At 36.4% G+C, this 21,535-nt stretch overlaps 1 protein-coding gene across 3 annotated transcripts in view; it reads right to left on the reverse strand.

Moving 5' to 3' along the window:
- Positions 1 to 7,000: 7,000 nt before the first annotated feature.
- The window catches only part of LOC136835180 (max dimerization protein 1-like), a 672,429-nt gene continuing 657,894 nt past the window's right edge, over positions 7,001 to 21,535 (reverse strand). For all 3 annotated transcript variants that reach the window (XM_067098401.1, XM_067098400.1, XM_067098402.1), the window contains 2 exons: positions 9,715 to 9,857; positions 7,001 to 7,415 (listed from right to left, as the gene is read on the reverse strand). In XM_067098401.1, coding sequence (XP_066954502.1) covers positions 9,715 to 9,857 — 143 coding nt within the window. In that variant the 3' untranslated portion in view covers positions 7,001 to 7,415. The remainder of the gene's footprint in view (positions 7,416 to 9,714; positions 9,858 to 21,535) is intronic.

Here is a 21,535-nt window from a genome sequence, read left to right on the forward strand (position 1 = left end):
GCACACAATAAGCTGTAGGTCCCGTTGCTAGATAACCAATTGGTTCTTAGCCACGTAAAATAAATCTAATCCTTCGGGCCAGCCCTCTCTAGGAGAGCTGTTAATCAGCTCAGTGGTCTGATTAAACTAAGGTATACTTAACTTTTACAAGACCAGCGAGTTACTGAGCCAGAATTTCTGTATATGAGGAAACTCAAGTTAATAATGATCAAGTCTACTGGTCATTATTTGGTTTAAACTTAAGTAAAATAATACGGCTTGTATTTTTGAAGGGTTACATACAGTATACAAACAGAGAAGCTAAGAATATGTGAAAAATTATGGTAAAGAAAGATACCATGTATAGTTTTCCTTCCAGCTACGGGACTGATCGGGTAATGACACTGCACCTATCCTATTTATCCTATATTACTACTCTTGGTCTCAAAAGTTCTAGTGGGATGCAAGATGATCCACAAAGCAGTCTGGATACTTACCTGACAAAGATGGTTACTACCAAGCAGTACTGTAGGCTATTAATTTTCTCTTCAAACTTTGTCTTCTGAAACAGGAGACTGGAATGCTTACTTCTTTCCACTGCAGAGATGGGACAATGAAACATATATACACAAATTATTTTTATTTTAGATTCAAGAAAATCATGTAGAACAGAAACAACAGTTACCAGAAATATGTACATTAATGGTATTTGCGACACATAGCGGGTTCAACTTGTGGAGCTGATCTATTGACAGAAGGGGATCGTGGGCTAGTGAGTGACTGTTTCGGTTTCCACTAATATCTTGGAACCTGATGGTCGAGATTTGGCTGGACACAGCCAGAATAGAACTTTTTAATACAAATGTTAATAATTGCTTTGGAGGGCTTAAGGTTAATCTTGCGTTGGCTGGAAGCCTGCTAAGTCCTATCCCTGTGTTGTAAATTCAACTATCCTAGCTCTCGTGCTGCAGAGGTTTCTATGCAACTCGTTTACAATTAGTCTCATCAGTTCTTCCCACAATTATAGTCTCCAAACAAATTTACGGTGGCACACGTTGCCAAGGACGGTTTTATTTTTATTCACAACATAAGTAAATTTAATGTAATTTTTATATAATCATAAAGATGTCCAAAAGTTTGCAATTTACAAGGAGGATATCCCCTTTATCATGAAATACAGTGCATGATTTTTATACTGTAGTCACGATTTGCTGTAATTATGTATGTCACTGGATGTTCACTTAACTCTTCTTTTAACTCTGAGGAACTGGGATTTCTTCCTATACTTGTGGACGGGTTGTTACGTGCTTATTACGGGAAAGATATGAGTCAATTCATAACAGGTTTACTGAGTAAAATTGGTCTCGAATAATTGTTAGATAGATCTGTAAATATCGAGTGATAAAACTAGTCTTAAAATACTTGCAGGAGATATCACAAAAACTAAGTGAGAAAATGTGTATTGCTAAAAATGTCAAGAACCAAACTTTCATCATCACTTTAAAACATGAAAAATCTGAAAAAAAGTGAACGAACACCGACTGACCTGCACCAGTTGAAGAAAAAACAAGTTTTTTTCAGTACATAGCATCAAGGATCTTCAAAGTCAGATGGAGAGAATGCTGATAACATAACAAAACACAAACAAGCCTGTCAATGTGAACACAAAGGCTCTCCATTATGCCGCATAAAACATCAATGTCCCCTTCTTGCCAAAGGAAAGCTACTTAGAAGTTCAGTTTTTTTCCAGCCTTTGTAAAATTAAAAGAATAATAAAAATATTCAGTAAAAAGAAGTGTAGAATAAGTGTTATGTCTACATCTTCCAGCCAGTCCCTCCCTGTAACATCATTTATACTGTATTTCAATGCATATGCAATCAGTCCAAATCAAGTACAATTCACAATGAAATACTCATGTACAGTACAAAGATTTTCATTAATATTATAAATAAAAGCAAATGAACATAAAATTTACACACACAAAATCAAACACATTCACAAAAAAATAATTTCTATTCAGCAATACTATATTTCCATCAGTAGATATACCTCGATCAGCATTAGGCTCGATTATCAGTGGAAATAGTGGGCCAAGCCACTCAGTCAAGCATGGTCAACCCTATTTATGGTAAACATCTGCTCAGTGGACAACACTAGTTGCCCCACTTCAGTTAAGTAGTGAACATCACAAGCACACATGGATTAGTTGTTATTGGATTGTTTTATATTTTTTTTGTATTTTTTCTGAACTGGATGCAGAGGTTTTGTTGACAGGTCTGAGGCAAGGGTGGATGAAATGTTAAGACACAGATGATAATTTTTGTTTTTGCATTGAGTGTTTCTATGGATGACTGAAGCATATCAGACAATCCAACACATAGGAGAAATTAATACAATTAAAGGAACAAGGATTGGGCACTTCTACCTACAGCAATGCTAGGGTACGGGGTATCGTGAAGAGGCAGTGGGATTCGAGTAGCCTCCACTGTAGCATAATTCAAAGACTTTTTAAACCCTATCCTGCTGAGATGATAATATAGTACTTACCCCGTCTCCTGCATAGCTTGCGAAGGAATTAGAAAGGGCAAGACACATTCAGACACAATATGAACAATTTTTTCATTTTGTACATTTTTTGTGAGCACCCACCCCACTGTTCCGTTGAGGATAAAGGTGTACACATCACCACCCACCTGCCGCCACCACCATCGCCCTAGTGTTTATGCACAACTATATTTCATTCTCTCAACTCTTAAAGAGCAGAAATCTCTTTGCTCTCTTACACATCATTTGTGCTTCTTGACTCTGTCAAGGTTTACACAGAAGTAATATTGGGAACAATAATGATAAGGAATGGTGATGACAGGTGATGGGCCTTGGGCACTTTGGCCATGGCTGCACTTGTCAGTGTGCTCGGGTGGGCACCAGATGACATAATGCACACTACAACTGTCCCAAAACGCTATATGTTCACTGTTGGTTTGAGTCTGGGTTCTGCACTGCTGTGAATGGGCACTTCACACATGTGCTTGTTGTAAGGGTGTGCATTTTGTCCAGGCATCTCACGAGATCAAACTAAAGTAATAGAGGGAAGAACCTCAGTGTCGCAGATGACTCTGAAGCACCTGTACCATATCTTACACAAGACTAAAGAGATAGTCTTACATCGTGGTTTTAAAAGTTATTTGCAGCCAGAATTGTACGACAGTCAAATCCTCAGTTCAATACAATACTTTCAGTACATCTTAGAACATTTTAAAAATGAAACAGGGTGCAAATCTTTTTATACAGAAGTTCCTTTTCACCTGATCTGAAAGCATAACAACTGGAATAAAACTCCAATTTAGGTATGCAAAAATACTTGGTAAGGTGGTAGTGAAAGATGCAAAAATATGCAATTTCCACTCACATTCAGAGTCAAATATAAACTGTGATGCCAGGTCTACAGTACTAGGGGCCGTGACATCCACTGAAGCTAATGGTACAATGAGTTAATATTTAAGATGAAACATTCTTAAACCTCTTTTATTTAGTAACTCTTCATTAGATAATCTGTAGCCTGGCAGCACAAGTATAGTACAGCTGGTTGGTAGCGACTGACTACAGTAACATTGAAGGCCCTGTGGGTAATGGTGTCATGAAGACTTATGCTAACAATTTACCCACAAACACTTTTTAACTTAATTTATCACTAGGGAAATATCTCTTCTTGATTTGAAACCAAATCATGGCAAATGCATGACAAAGGTAAGTTTTGTCATTAATTTTTCTTATAGAAGCCTCACTTGTAAAAATGACAACAATAACGATGTATGTAGAGAAGTTTAGTATGTTACTTTCACAGCTCAGTGATACCCAAGCTATAATTCATAGATATATAGTTTCTAGAAATGTGGCGTAGATTTCAATCCATTGAGGAAAATTCCTGAGAGTGCACAGGATACTGTTGCTTTGCCAGTGGTACTCCATTGCAGGTCAATCTAACAATGTCAGCTTATCAATAACAATTATTGCACATCTAAGCTTAACATGGGGTTACTTTTATTCTTTTTTCTGTGGGAAAGCCAAGCCAGAACTCTTTTACTTTGGAAGGCTTTGGGTGGTGCATAGAAATGACATATCGATGAAAGGAGTTTGCAGAAACTAGAGAAGAAAAAATGCAGAAGTTAAAGGAAAATTTGTAAGGCTTGTATTTGTTTATCATAACACATTAGCATTTACTCTCAGCTACACATGAACATTCTTGAAGCTAAGGGAGCACTGATAAAGAAATTACTAATTACCACTAATTAGTGTTTAAAACAAGTGCAGGCCTTAGAGGAAATGTCATTTTCGAAGTCCACACACCTAGGTTAATATTGAACAAGATAGCAATTTTCAAGAAATTGTATGAGCACCACCCAATACCTCTTGGGACGGCTTGTGGCCACAACATTTACAAGCAGCACCTCAGGTACACATAAATCTATGAACACATGGTAGATTACCATACATGCACATAGTGGCTCACATACATGGACAAGTGTCCTGAGGTGTGTGCGTGCTTCTGCAAATGGTATTAAAGTCTGTAAGAACAAGGTCTCACTGTTTTCACACTGAGTGCTTTAAAGTAGGGCAGTAAGGTTCTTCAATAAGGTTCTTCTCTACAATAAAATCTATAACTAAAATCTGCTACAAGCTAAATCAATATACATAAACTTTTTTTTTGGGGAGGGAGGGTGTACTAAAAAGAAATGACAATTCACTGGAGCATTTCAAGCCAATCCCATTACAGATACAATAATGAAAATAAATAAAATCTAATAAAATATAAAGAATATAAATGAGAAAATCCTATGGAATTAGCAGAAATTAAAGCTACCAGGAGTCCAGTGGAAAAGGCTGGTACCCTGTGTCCAGACTCTACTTGTTGTACTAGTCAGTATATACACTGTACAAGAGACATGGCCCAGGCGTCCCATCATCGGAGCCTTGCTAGCAAAACTTTCACAGCTAAATTACAAAATACAATATCAAAAGAGTTTGATCTAATCATGTAGGCCAGGCCAGAACCTAAGCAGATAAATATATAGTGTACTATAGTTTGTAGATAAACACAGTATAAGCAAACTATGGGGATCCAGTAAAATTGTGGAAGAAATATTTGCATTCTCATTTATGGCAGTTAAAAGATGGCAGTATTATTGCATTAATTCTCATTTTACAGTATAAGTATCTATATATATACATGCACTTACAGACTCGTGTATTCATAAGCATATACATATGCTGTATATCTATGTGTACATATAAACATATTGTAGATATATGAATACTGTAGCTATACAGTATACTGTGTAAATACATACAATATACATTCAAGTGCACATACATATACAGCTTACAGTATATATACAATTCTTATCTGTAAGTTTGTACACGTGTATATATTTCCTACATAATTACATGTTTGTGTGCGTGTATCCAGTGGATTAAAACATGTATATAACTTGTATGTGTTGCAAGTACACAGTTACGTGTATATGCAATATATAGTTATATAAATGTGGACATATATACACATAAACATATGAATGTGTGCATATATATAGAGTATATACAGTACACATTTCAGTCCCATTCCATAAAGGTCTATCACAGCTATTTGATTTGCAGTATTAGCATCTGCTAAGATTTCAATTCGAATCCAGTCACTATGCTAGTTATTCTGGCAGTAAAACATGACCACACTTGCAAAAAAAATAATAATAAATAAAAATCCATTTGTTTAGCACCAACTCGCCTTCATTCTTTCGTGTCAGTAAGAAAAAGTCTCTTTAAATATTGCATTAATGACGCACAATGGCAGATGAAATACTGAAATATGAATGTTAAAAACAGTCTGTTTGGTTCTGGCTTCACCTTGACACATAAGGTGTAGTACAGTGCTTATAATATATATTATATATATAGATTCATAATTTCAGGGCAGAAACAGTGCAGCGAAATATGAGACTTGAATAAAAATATAAAATATTGCAAAGGTTAACAGGAATGAGCCAGAGAATATCACAACTATAAACCTATAAACTATAATGTGAGGATTTTCAAGGAGGAAGGAAGGAAGGAAGGAAGGAGGGGGACCCCTGGGCAGTCTTTTTTTTATTTTTTTTCTGTTTTCATTTTAAGGGAAGGGGGTGGAGATCTGTTGACACATTCCACAGTGGATTGGGTTACTAGTAAGATGACTCGACAGTTTTCCATCATGGACAAATTGTTGCACTACCAATGACTACGAAAAACCATCAGGAAGATATTCGTTCTACGTCTTATTGAAATTTAAAGGACATTACCAGATAAGAAAGAATTTATCAGCTGGTACTCACAGTACGCAAAATATTAAGGAAACACATTTTGTCCAAGACGGATGATGAAAGAAGAAGAGGTTGGCGGGAGGCAGGACACACTGCCAACACCAACCTTCCATATTCTCAACAATAGTAGTTTACTTATCATTGTTATTATTTTCAAGTCAGTGGCCTTTTATTTATTTGGATGTACTACCAACCATTTTTATAATAACCTTCTTGCCTTATCAAAAAATATATAAACTCTTGCTGTTATTCCATAGTTTGAATAGAAGCAACTAAATGGAATATCACTGATAATGCAGTGGTATTCATTTTGGGAAAATCTTTAATGTGACTAGAACGGATTTTTCCTTTACACCAGTCCAACACAAAGCTACTATGCACTCATGTGTACAGTACAGAGTAAGTGTTTTCGTTTTTGTTCCCTTCTTCTGGATTGGTTGGGTGGAAGAAAGGGCTGGGTATTTTTGAACATGATAAAACGATCTTACATCTGACAAAAAAATTTACACATCTTCCTTATTAAATACTTCACATCTGCCTTTTATAAGCAAAATATTTTAAATATCTGCACAGCAATCACGCATCCATCGAACACTTCTCTACAAGTGCTCACATACAATTTAAAAACCACCATTTAAAAGTTCACATCTTCAATGATAACAATGTGCTTTATATATATATTTATTTATTTATTTATTTTTTGTTGCTTCTTCATCTCTCAAACCAGCAGACAAGATTTTCTGATACCATGGTGTAAGAGGAAATTTCTATTCTTATTCCTTGGAGGTTAAAAAAATAAATATCAAGAAAATCTAAACAAACTGATGGATCAGACATGTCATGAAATAGAAGTCGGGTGGAGGAGTTCTAGCTTCATACAGGAAATGGTAACAGGACTGAACTATGCTGTACTTGTGTTCTCTCTCTCTCCCTCTGTTCTTGGTAATGAGATTTGTTAGCTTTCATCACTAAAGGAGTCTTCATAGAGTTCATTATATCACCATAGTATCTAAAAGTCTTGTGTCAGATCCAATGTTGCTTGGTACCACTGCGACTCTTCACTCCTACAAGACTGCCACTACCTGCAAAGGAAGGATAAATTACAATATGTTTGCATTCCCAAGGACGGTGGTAAACAGCATAATTATACAGTACTGTATAAGGTGATTACTGAGTTACACAAACTTAGTATACAATTTCTGTAACACCTAACACATGATTAAGAGACAATAAGGAATAACAGCCTACTATAGCATAGCTCTTAACCAATGACTGTCTGAAGGTTGAAGAAATGGAAAAGTTACTATCTCCATCCTTGGGTACATTCTCAAATGTGATAATACATTTAAAATTGCATTATATAATGCACAATGATCAATGGACAATAAGAACCTAATAATGACAAATTTCCGGGCTCTTCTAATTTTTCTAAAATGTACAGTATATGAAGAAAAGAATTTAACTGGGTACCTGTAACACTGCAATATCTGTTTTGTCACCCGTTTGTTTCCCAGCAACATCAAATATTTTGCTACAAAAGCGGGAAAACATGATAAGTGACAGAAAAGCAGAGACAATACATCTGACCCAATGAGTATTACAAGGCTCACATGACAGAAGCCCTCTACCTGTGCTTAGTGGAAGAGTGGAACAATGACTGAAAAGGAACCTATAGGCGATAAACACAGATGCCACCTTTGACCGCAAGAAAGGTAGGGATCACTGATCAAACAAACTGCCTTTGTTTCAGTTCTGCTGAGTAAGGAAACAAAAGATGAGTCACATACAATGGGAAAACAATATTCCAAGCACGTAAATATTAAGCCAAAAAGCATAAATAACATATTTCTAGCTGGGATAATGACATGAGTTTTTGCACCTAAAACTCACCAAATTTTAGGTGCAAAAATCCATCCACAACAAATCTGAAGTACACTAAAACCATCAAACTGTTTAAAGGATAAAACAGTTTCATAAAAGGTTATCTGGCTGACAAATTTCTGAATAAAATAACCGAGGTACTGCCTACTAGGGATACCTATAGGATACAAACCAGGGAATCTAAACCGTGTGGGGGCCTTAATCAGCAACAGAAGAAACAAGACACACTCTGAGAAATGGAAATGGCTTCCATGGCTGCCAAGAAGGCTTTTAAAACTGCAATCTTCTAACAGTTTCATAGAGATGGAAATGTTTCATGTATTTCTTCCCTGCTGAGGAAAGCTACTATTTTTCAATGGAACACTGCCTTACAAAACTTTGTTAGATGAACACTCAAAATGAAGAAGACTTGTAGAAATTGACTGTATAGCCTCTATTTCAATCATTATCGCCATAAACGTTTTTATGTGAACGTTTCCCATCAGAGGGTTAGATGCAAAATGAATTCTCTCTCTACTCTCTGTCCTATACTCCTTCTGCCAGAACTCCTACCAGGTCTAGGTCTGCACCTATCACATCTTCCCATGATTTCCTGAGCGTTCCTGCAGGTCTTCGTGCTGCTACTTTCATACACTCCATCCCTCCTCATCGCATGTTCAAACAATCTCAATCTTCAAGATTTCAGTCTTTTCCTGGCTCCTGATACCACATCTCTCTACCAAAACCTAATCTGTAATACGATTTTTTCCATTACACTCAGGCAGCTAATCTTAACACTCTAAGGTACTATAATACCTTATCAAAATCTCTGTTTTCCTTATCAGTGCCCATGTTTCTGTTGCACTGAGTAGCACAGTTCTTATGTACTCCCCGTAAATGTCTGCTTCAATTACCAGAAGTCTAGCGTTCTCTCTCCCTTTCATTTGGATTGCAGCTACTCTCCTTCTCTCTTTCAACATAAAGTCCTGTGTGTCCCTCAAGTAATATAAATGCTAAGCCTCTTCTACGACCTACCAATTATAACTTCCCTCTCTTCAACATTTGCTTCTGGGAATCAAAACTCGACTTTGTAGCTACTGCCACCTTAACTGAATGAAGTTCAGGGAAGATACGGTTTCTAGCTAACTAGGGAACTCTCCTCTACACATGTAGGATAAGGATGAGCCAGACCCTTTCACCCTTCCTGTTCCTAGGCCAAAGCTGGTTTGCAAGCAATTGCTCAAAAATACAAGAGCACATCATCGGGTCAATATTAAACATGGTGGATCTTCACCCACAACAAAACCTAAACAACTCTTCCTTAACTCACGAAATGTCGTGGAAACCCTTCAGTGACTCGACACCCTGAAAGGTTGACATTACAAAATAGACAGATAAGGACATACACATAATGCCGGTGCAATTTTGACGGGGGATGCACAAAGAGAATATCAAGACATTAAAAAAATTATGATAATAAAAAAGAGGACGGGGAGGGAGGGGAGGGGGGGGGAAGACTACCTAGAGGGCATGTGAAGGGGGCTCCGTAATAGTCAGACGGCGAGTGGAGACGGTGACTCCCCCATCGCTTGCAGATGACTGGATGGACGAATGGTCATCGGTGTCACTCTGGTTGCTCCCATAACCGAGGATGTCCACCTCATCTGAAAAGCAAGGTTAGTATGAGAACAACTTAGGTCAACCTCGGATCATATGTATACACTGCTCGTGGGGGAATTTAATTCTGAATAGAGAATTAAGACACCTAAACTGGAACTCAAAATGTGCACATATTCCTATTACATAAGTTGAAGGTACCATTAACTTCGTACACATGCTTCCATAAAACTGAATGCTAATAAAAATGACATGAAAACTGGGAAAAAGTGCTATATATTATGAGAAAATCAGGCATATATTATATATATATTATATATATATATATATATGATATATATATATATATATATATATATATATATATATATATATAAAGTTGGCTATAAGACATATAATGAACTGTGAGTATGGACGACTAAAATGGTGTGTGATATCTTTCCAGTCATGGTTATTCTGCGAAGAAAACAACGGCGTGAAATGTTCTTCCTACAATAACAATATCAAATTGTGTTTGTTATATCAAGGGTGTTAAAACTGTGTTTATTATACCAAGGGGTGTTATTGAGTATTACCTTTAGTAACCTGACAAATTTCATTTTCTATAAAGCATCACTGAATCGAGAGTTCAGTTACATTCAAGGAATTTTCTTATGCACTAGAAAAAATTCGTTTTGGTGTGACTGTTGTCAAGGGATGGACGACACATCTATCATAAAACCAAGTTGAAAATGTCACTTTGCAAGAAAAATCTTTAAAAGTATTGTCAACTAATGAAAAGGGATAGATTATTATTATTATTATTATTATTATTATTATTATTATTATTATTATTATTATTATTATTATTATTATTACGCTGTTTAACCAAACCTTTCAATCGAAAACCTTAATATCACAAGGTTGGACTAAATGTTTTACACTTTAGAAAACTACATTTTATCGAATAAATTGCAATTATAGACATGTAAACTTAAACTGTTGAAGATTTTGATAACATTTCCTTGAGGAATTTGTCAGAATTGACATTCACTGTTGGCTCCAATTACGAAAATGACATATAACATGCTTAGCTGCCTGTAAGTTTTAACATCCATAAATTATTATTGTCAGGACGAACACTGAATTTTATTTTATAATATTCTGACGACAGTTATGAAATTATCATTCTTTTTTCGTGTTCTTGACTAATACATTTTCAGTGAAGGACGAGGTACCGTTTTTTTCATATTCAACTGGAATAAGCAAGAACGGTAGCTCAGCTCTCACAAGGCAAATTTCTCTTTACGATCAGACAAAAATATTCTTCAGAATTTTTGAAGGTCTCATCGATAATTCTAACAAAATGTGGTGACTAAGTTTAGATGTTCTCTTCATAATTTTTTTTTATTCTCTTTGAAAATGATCTTTGTAATATCATTATTCCGTTTCTTTATGCTTATTCGTTTACCTCCATTAGCAGGTTTACGAAGTTTGGTTTGATCATACTACTTTGTCTTCCAAAATAGGAAAACTGCGAGCAACGAATCTTTAAAGGATCTTTCAAGTTACATTAACTTTTTATTGGAAAACAAGGAAAAAATTCAATGGCATATCCTTCAATTTATTTATATTTATTCATTCTATGAGAACCATCAACTTTCATACACATTGGTCTACGGCTCTACACTGAAATTACTATACAGTATCTTATTCTCTAACCCATTTCAGTGTTTAAAAGCAAACCTTTATTTTCGTAAACAGATTTAAAAACTCACAAACTGGTAGCTTTATGGACTGAATGTTTCTGAACCACTCTAGATAACTGGAATCACTATTCCATCAAATCCTTGCGCGAATGGAACTGAAAAGCGACTACAAACACCAGTAAGTTAAACGTGGAACACTAAGTCCGTAGACTTTTTCAAGCAGAATGCCAATTTCAATATATAGACTTTACCGCTGGTTAACACCAATTTCCCAGACTTTCGTTTAAAATTAATCTTATTTTATACATAAAACACACACACACACACACACCCATAAAACAGCACTATATGAAATTAAAGGATTACCTTATGTATTACACAAGTAAAGGGTGTTAAATCCTTACAAAACTTGCTATAATCGTTCACTGAAACTGTTCTATGTCACATAACCTCTAATTATATTGCATTCTACGTCAAATAACCTTCCACTATTATATTGCATGTGCATCTTCAATACCACTAACATACTGCTACCAACGTCATTAGCCTGCCGCTAATACAAAGAAGCTACCCTGTGCCAAGCGACTAACCTTGAAATCACCTGCCAATGGGATAACACGCACTGGCTCTCTCTCTCTCTCTCTCTCTCTTTTTCTCTCTTCTGATTCATGGCTTAAAACTGTAAACTGTACTGGCTTAAACTGTACTTTAAACAATAAATAACAATAATAAATAATAACAAACTTCTTTTAATAATGCAATAAGAAAAACTGAGCAGCTTCTTCTTTCTCTCTCTCTTCTCTTCTTTCTCTCTCTCCGATTCACTGGCTTAAACCAGCCAATAATAAACTTCTTTAATAATGCAAATAAGAAACCAACCCGATTCAGGCGGGAAAGGCATGAACAGTCAAGTCAACTTTTCTTCATTCGACTCTCTCTCTCTTTATTTCTCACACATTGTGTGTTGATGATTTGACACACAGCGATAATATAAATGTTGCCTGGTGGGCCATATAAAAACTATATAATTCCTGCAGCGCCTACACATGCCTCAGGTTCCAACTATATATATATATATCCCTGACGTAGTCAGAATTTATTTCGTTCCACACGTGATTGTGTTTGATGATTTCTATATATATATAATATAATATATATATATATATTATATATATATATATATACATATATATATATATATATATGTTATGTTTATATATATATGGTTTGTGTTTCTTTACATACACACCGCCAACGATTAAAAAAAAGAAAGACATTTTCGAAAGAGCGTAAACTTCATTAATCACTCGAAGATTACACACACACGAAAAGAAATATGAAAAAACCTCCCTAAACCATTTGCTTTGCAAAACACTTCTCTCACCCTTGAATAAACATTAACGTCCGAAGCGCTCCAATTCGGGAGATTTACGACTATACGTCGGCGTTAAAAAATTCCGCGAAAAAGGAAAAGTACGTCGCTCTGATACATAATCGAGGGTCGTCCCTCATTTGCCTGTACTGTGGCGTTGGAAATCCTTTGGATAAACATCAACGACCGACCTCCAATTGTTCGTCAACACCAACTATAAAATTCCCCAAATCTTTCAAGTAAACAAGGGAGGTGGGGCAATTATCCACCAGTGATATGTATGTGTGTAAATTATCCACCAGTGATATGTACTTAACGTAAATATGGAGAGAGAGAGAGAGAGGGAGAGAGGTGGGGGAAGGGGCAATATGTAAACTGATTTTGCAGTTAAACCTTCAGCCATGAAAATACTATATAAAAATATTTTGCTACATTAAAATACCTGCACATATTTGGCCACTAAGGAATTGGAAGATTAATACACACACAGAATCCTACAACATCAGTATATATATATATATATATATATATATATATATATATATATATATATATATATATATATATATATATACATACATACATATCACAATAAATGTGTGTGCTTATACACACGCACACACAGAACCTCATACATATATCCCCATATATATATATATATATATATATATATATATATATATATATATATATATATATATATATATATATATATATATATATATATATATATATATATATATAGAGAGAGAGAGAGAGAGAGAGAGAGAGAGAGAGAGAGAGAGAGAGAGAGAGAGAGAGAGAGAGAGAGAGAAAATGATGAAAGTGACAAAGATTATACGCCTTCAAGGAAATGACACCTGATTACGAAGGGGGTCGGTAATAAATAAGGAATTAGTGACAAAAGGGCAAAGAAAAGGTAACCATACTCTGCCAACTTAAGCCCCAAAGCGGCGTCATGCGAGCCATTTCTTTCGATATCTGGTATCGAACCACCGATAGAGGCATCAAAGCCTGACCGAATCATTTGGTCCAACAGTCTGGATTCATTTTTTTCTTTCCGAAACAGTTAAAGCTGTTTCTCTGGTAAGCTTTCTATCAACTTTAACGTTTAGCGCTAAGCGGTGAATTCTAATCTTTCTGTATTTTTGGCTACAATACAGAAATTAGCAAGGTACATTAGCTTATAGACTGACAATGGAGATGAAAGTATGCTTTTAAATCAGAATTTTCGAGGAAAATTCTGCTTTTACAATTAACATTTCATAACCTCATGTAACTAAAATATATTGATGTTAGTGATGAGAATTTTATTGGGAACCCTTTCTCTTCCCCGTAGGGGGTTAGTGCCGTCAGTGCATCTTACGTGGTACATTGTAGGCATTACTAAAGTGTAGGTGCAGCGTCTCTTCGGTCCCTCGGTGCACCCACTTTTCAGCCTTTAAGTTTACCTCCATTTCCGCTTCCTTTCTTGACCATTTCTGCTCACCCATTCTAACTCATTCTTTTTTTTTTTTAACTGGTCGAAAGTGCCGTAGTGCTTGGCTTGCCAGTCTACATATCCATCAAACCGCTTCAGCGTAAACAAGGATGAGAGGAACACTGCAATTATAACATTACTGAACAGGAGAGGCTGGATTCTAGGTATAAACGATGATGCTAGATGTGTTTGTCTGGTTCCAACTTCAGCAAAATGAGCACCTTTGCAAATCTGGTAAGACTTTCCCTCTTCCTCATAAATATCTTCCTTTTCTTAGCTGAGGTTATCTCCTGGATTTCTGGTGTCCTACTTTACTGTCTCTCCTTTGGAGAACGTCGGTCCCTTTGGACTCTCTTTTTCCTTCAACTTTTCTACTGTTGGCCCTGTATCTCACTCGCCAATCTGACGTCGTCGCGTCTGCGATCATCTAATTGTAAGAGTCCGTAGGACTAAGCAAAGCCACTGAGCAGGACAAAACGTGTCCTTGTTTTCTTACTAAATTCACTGACGAACTTGCTCACAAGCCTACACTAGTTTCTTACCTAAACTTTACAAATCATCGTAAACCTTTCGCCCTTCACATTACCACAGCGTCGTAGGTTTTGCCCGCTTTTGCTGGGTTATAATGAATGATAGCTTTCTAAGGTATACGGAATATAACAATATGCATGAAATGGAGGGGTTTGGACTAGGGAATAAGTAGCTAGACTCCCTGCATCTACGCTGATTACTCTTGTAAGCTCTTTGTTTCTCCCATTCATTAGTAGATGATTTTACTTTTCACCATTTTATAAACATCCAAGCTCATTTCCTTATAGGATGCTACTGATGTGGATTCCCCACAACAATAGGAAAATATAGGAATCTACCACTCACGTGTATTAATATAATGGATTTAGCAATATCCAGTAATACATCTTGTGATGTATGCTGTAGATGCTTCTGTAACACGTCACCAGTTCTTGAAAATCTCTCTCTCTCTCTCTCTCTCTCTCTCTTCTCTCTCTCTCTCTCTCTCTCTCTCTCTCTCTCTATGACACAAACAGTGTTTGTTCCTGAAGGCAGTCTGTTATAACATATGAAAATCAACACATGATAAATTTCTTCCTGTATGGTGTTAACGATATTGTCTTAAGGATTTTTTCTGTCATTCATATGACCTTTAACATATAAGAAGTCTCTCATTAGAGAGAGAGAGAGAGAGAGAGAGAGAGAGAGAGAGAGAGAGAGAGAGAGAGAGAGAGAGAGAGAGAGAATTAAGACGATCACATGAAATGTTACAAACTGTAGAAAGATCCATGAATCCCTCGAGAGTTAAAAACATATAAAAAAAGAGAGAGAGAGAGAGAGAGAGAGAGAGAGAGAGAGAGAGAGAGAATTAAGACGACCACATGAAAACGCTGCAAGCTCCCCTGGGAGTACACCATATAAAAACAAGGCAGAAGCTGGACAAGGGCGACCAAGACACCACCTTTAATTTAGCAGGAACCTTCCCTCTCCAGTCCGGCATGATTCACCGTTCAAGTAGCTGTTGTACTTTGGTTACAAACCTCTATGTCACGGGGTCGGCTGCACGAACATCACTGCGGTCTTAAAAACACATGCGCAGCAAATCTACCAAAATATATTTAACCATAAAAAATAATGCGTATGAAGAATCATCTAGTATAATATTGGTTTTATTAAACATACTTTCGATCTATGTGCCAAGTTGCTGGACACAAATACACAATTTTTAGACTTGATTTCATTGTTTACAAAAGAATGCCGGTAGGACTGATTTGATTTTGTAAAACTGAGGCTGTCAAGCCAAGCAATGGGGCACTTTCGGCCATTCAGCGTTTAAGACAAAGTGAAAAGAGGAATTTGGAGTGGCTGGACAGAAAACAAATCCATAAAATAAAGGAGATAAAGTACAAAAATACAAAGGTGGAACTGAAGAAACACCACAGTTGCACTAATAAGTAATGGTTAAAGATGTTGGACGGCAAGATGTAACGAAAAGACAAGGGAATGGAGGTAAATTAAAAGGCTAAAATGTGGGCGCAGCTAGGGGCCGAAGTGACGCTTCAAACACGCATACAAGTAGGACTTTTTTTGTTTCATGTAACTTACGTCACGTCACAACACAGACTGAGACCAGTCCGGCAGGGCAGGCAACTTTTGGGAGGAAATTGAGGTGAACAGGAGTGTGGCCACACTCGCAAGGAAAAAAAAGGAAGCAACTGGATTATAAATTGCCAGCCATAAATAAAACCCAATCAGCAAAATTAGCGAATAAATGAAGAAAGAAGTTGGAAAAGCAACGACCTAATGAACAGTTGTGGGTCAATCCTCTTGGTTAAGACGTCTCAAGAAAGGTATCGTTTATTCGAATACAAGTGCTCTAGCAAGGGCAGTTAATTCGAACTGTACAGCAGTTTTACCAAAGTATGGAAATGCTAAGCAATTTTCTGAGTGCATATCACAGCTGTGTTTGTTGGGGGTGGGGGGACAAAACTCCAAGGTTTGAATCTAGATATATCTCAAAATCTGGTCAGATCTTCTTGGTCCCACTGTTATCCCTTTCTTAAAATTTCACTTAAATCTATCAATAATTCGGGAGAGAAATTTTCTGAACAAAAAACACTTTACTGAAAAATGTCATATCCAGAAAGTTAACCACTCCTAAGGCCAAAACTATTCTGCAACAAAAAAGTATTGAATCAATTACAACATATTAAAAACAAATTTAAACGAGAGAGAGAGAGAGAGAGAGAGAGAGAGAGAGAGAGAGAGAGAGAGAGAGAGAGAGAGAGAGAGAGAGAGGTAAGTACTACTTGCTATGGGACATCGCACATTCAATAAGCGACAAACACCTGTTTGAAATGCATTCCTTTGCGAGACAATTATGTTTGAAAGTGTACCGCTTTTCATGAGAGAGAGAGAGAGAGAGAGAGAGAGAGAGAGAGAGAGAGAGAGAGAGAGAGAGAGAGAGAACATTTCAGTATTAGGCAAATTCTTTTTGCAATTAGTTAATCACTTCCCTCAGGCAAGTCCACGTATATGCTCACACTTACAAACAAACATACTGTCTGTACATAAATGCACTCCCGTTTTCCGTACAAGCATTTGCATACTAAAACGTAAGTGTCCAAAACATCTTTTATATAAATACGCTATAATTATCCATACAAACGTAAAAACTTCATAATGATCCTGATGAAAAAAAAGAAGCATCAACATACACGAGGAGGAGCGAAGGGACTTTTTTTTAAAGGGGGTTTAGCCGAGAAGTCGAGCTCGCCATCTCTTCTCTCGATACACAAGGGACGAGAAAAAGCGCTCTACGCGAGGAACATGACTCGGCGATAACATCAAGTATGGCAGATGCCAGGTAGTGTGTGTGTGTGTGTGTGTGTGTGTGTGTGTGTGTGTGTGTGTGTGTGTGTGTAATACGACTGGAAGCAGATAAAACTAGTCACTGTAAGTATCTGTTGTCAAGGGAGATAACCCAGAATAGAAGCCCATGGCCCTTGACATTCATTTTTCAAGTCACTTAATCAAGTAGTTCACAAGACTCTTAAATGCTTTTAAGCATGGGCTTGACATTACCCAATCCTATATATATTTCAGACTATGAATGTGAACAGATAACCTTTAAAATGTGAACGGAATGAGTAAAAGAAATACAGACTCAAGCGAGAAACATTTTCTTACGCAACGAGAAAAGACGAAGTTAAAAGTTATGTATTCATCAACGTCTCTCTATCTACCAGCAAGTTTGTTTGTCAAACCACAAGATATCTCATGAAGTTACTGATGGATTAAAAGGTATTTTGAGGCGGGATGGACCATGGGTCATGAAAATGCTGGTCAGATTTGGAGATGGATATGGATAGGCCCTAACCCCACGGGTTTCTTCTTCTTGATGCAACTATGTTTCCTCATACTCGTAATGAAGACTAAACATCACTTCCACGAATAGAACAAGAAGGCTCATACTACTGATGCAAATAGGTGTACATTACACAGCATATAAAATCTGGTCATGTTACTTATTTCAGGCTTTGTGTGTGTGTGTATGCATCAACAGAAACAGTGAATATAAACAAACCTCAGAAATTGGCTCAAAATGACACTCCACTGCAAGAAGCTTTTTTTGTGGCAGCCGGCATGAATATAGAACGCGCTGTATGCATAAAGTAATCTTATAAAATTAAAAACTTATTAATCTGAAATGACAAAACTAGCCTGACCGTTGCCAACGTCCCTGAAGCTGGTAACATAACATTCGCTACTGTTATTTGTAATGGAAAACCTGATGAAAATCATCTCACACAGCACGATTTATTCAATTCATAAAAAAAAACATTAAAAATTACACAATCACACCTACATGAAAAAAGACCAATTAAGGAGCTTACAATGACAAAAGCAATGATTACACAGGTTTTAAGAAAGAAAACATCAAAACTACCAAGCAGTCATTACCAAGAAAAGAATGAGCACACAACACTGTTTAAATAAAGTACACACCTTTTTCCACACTTGTCAGCAATTATGCACCATCCAAAAAAGAAGATGCATTTTTGTGCCTTGATTTTTTTATTGTTCATTTCCTGCTCAAAATGCATCCCGAAAAAGAAAGGCAAAAAAAAAAAAAAAAAAAAAGTGACGGGACGACTTTCAGATAACGGTTCTGACAAAAGTTCAGATTGAGTTATTAAAAGTTTGACTTTCAATCAATCACGAATAACCGTTACGGAGATTAACTTGGTACGGTCCTGACAAACCGGCCCAGGGCGTTGCAAAAAGAATTTATTATTATTATTATTATTATTATTATTATTATTATTATTATTATGAATCCTCTTTCTCAGCCATGTCCCCATGACCATTACTTAAATAATTCTAAAACGGTATAGATCTGGGCAATATCTCACTGATTTTAAATTTCAAAAATGGATTTTTTTCCATGTTACTCATTTAATGAGGAGTTCGATATGACATTTTCGTCATGATTTACAATTATTACCGATCTGAGATCACGCTTCTATCAGCAGAGAATTTTTTCGGGTCCTTTTAGTTTATTATTATCATTATTTTTGTTATTATTATGAAAACCTGCATACTAATCTTAACCTTAATGTTTGCTGTGCAAGCTTTCACGGAAGAGAACTACCTTTTATGAAGAGAGAAGAAAACGTGTGTCCTATGAAGGAACTTGAAAAAGACTGTCAATACTTGACCGACATAAAACACAAAAAGTAACTGTAATACAATACGCCATATACTATAAGGTACAAACTACAAGAGAGTTGACAGTCCATAACATGGTTAAATCTTAAAAAGTTTATCGTGCAAAATCCGACGTTTTGTAAACAAAAACCAATTTACACAACAAGTAAGTACATAAATAAATAATTAAGTAGATAAATATATAATTTCCAATTACTGAGACAGTCTTCGGTGCAAGCAAGGCGAGTCCCTTACTGTCCATCTGCCATCACTCCTTTCAATCCTCGAGGTTAAGAAGGATGGAGACCGATGAATAAGCAATGAATAAGGAGGGGGAAGGGGATATTACGGGGATGAGTCAGTGGGGAAAAAACGGACACCCTTGGGGAAGGATCAGGAACAGGGACGGAAGGGGGGAATGAATTCTTTTGGAGGTTACGGACAAGGGGGAGAGGAAGATGGATGTATGGAGAAGGATAATGGGATATGGGGAGGAAGGGGGAAAGCGGGAGGGAAGGAAGGGAGAGGGGGAGGAGATAAAACGATGAAGGACTGGGGAAGATAAAGGGAAAGGTGACCCTGATCGTGGGGATAAGCAACAGGGGAACAGAAAAACAAAATAATCAAAGTATGGAAAAATCTCACAGAAAATTCAAATATGAGAGATGTCATACAAGAAGAGGTGTATGTGTGTGTGTGTGTGTGTGTGTGTATGTGTATGTGAGAGAGAGAGAGAGAGAGAGAGAGAGAGAGAGAGAGAGAGAGAGAGAGAGAGAGAGAGATTAGCAACGCAACACTGCAACCAGCACCACGACTATAAATGTCTCAGGTCAAATTACACACAAAAAAATAAATAAAAAGAAAGCAAAAAATAAATAAATACATAAATAAAGAAATATTATCAACTATATCTAGGCTTATATTCTTTCCCGCCACCAAAATCTCGTTGGAATACGTCAAGAGTTCTTCGAGTTATTTTCAAGACGGAAAAATAAACAGAGCTGAAAGCATGGCGTCTATATCGGCTGTGTTGGTGGAATAATTACATGACTTTTCAGATGCATTGCCTCTGAGCGACTTGGTGAAAAGCAGGGAACGAAGAGGTTTCTCGTTTTTGATACGTTGTTACGTAACACCAGTGAACATGAGCCCAACGTGTTCTCAGGACGAAAAAATGACATGAATGCAGAATACACAGGAATAAAGAAAATTACGGAACAGAACTGATTTCTGCCATATTCTGGTGACATAACTCAAAACGTCATAAACTGGTAATTGATCATATTTTCATTCTTATCCTTCCTTGGACTTTGATCCTTAATTACTCTGATAAATGTTCGAAGAGAACTTCGAAATTTAAAACATAATAGGATCACGATAAAGTATATAAGCTTTCAGTACCATCTAAGACCCAAGTACCGGTACCACATTAACAAGGGAGAAACTCCGGAATTTGGTTATCAAAAACGAATGAATAAATTAGGATAAAATTTATGGTACATTTACTCCAAATTGAGTATGAAGTTATCTGGGTCAGATTTCTATTTCTCCGACATTATTATTATTATTATTATAATTATTATTATTATTATTATTATTATTATTATTATTATTATTATTATTATTACAGAGGACAAAAGGATAAGAATTAAGAGCGCGTGGAGGCATCAAAACCGCTTCAGCAATTTTAAATTTTATTTAGGTTTTTTGGTCGTCATGGAGAAAATGGCAATTTGTCAAACACATAAACCACAATGCTGTACAAAGTGACACGTTTTGCAAATCTGTCACTGAAAACGTTGATGTCGTTAACGGAAATGACTTGAATGACATTTCTGCCACTGAACATGAAATGACAACTTCGTGACAGAAATAACTTTTCCTACATTGCCAAGAAAAATGATGCCGTCTGGTGTTGTCCTCACCAAAACGTTTCACCATAAAAAAAGAAAGGGAATTTTTCTC

Source organism: Macrobrachium rosenbergii, chromosome 55, assembly GCF_040412425.1.
Source record: "Macrobrachium rosenbergii isolate ZJJX-2024 chromosome 55, ASM4041242v1, whole genome shotgun sequence".
Classification (NCBI taxonomy): Eukaryota; Metazoa; Arthropoda; class Malacostraca; order Decapoda; family Palaemonidae; genus Macrobrachium; species Macrobrachium rosenbergii.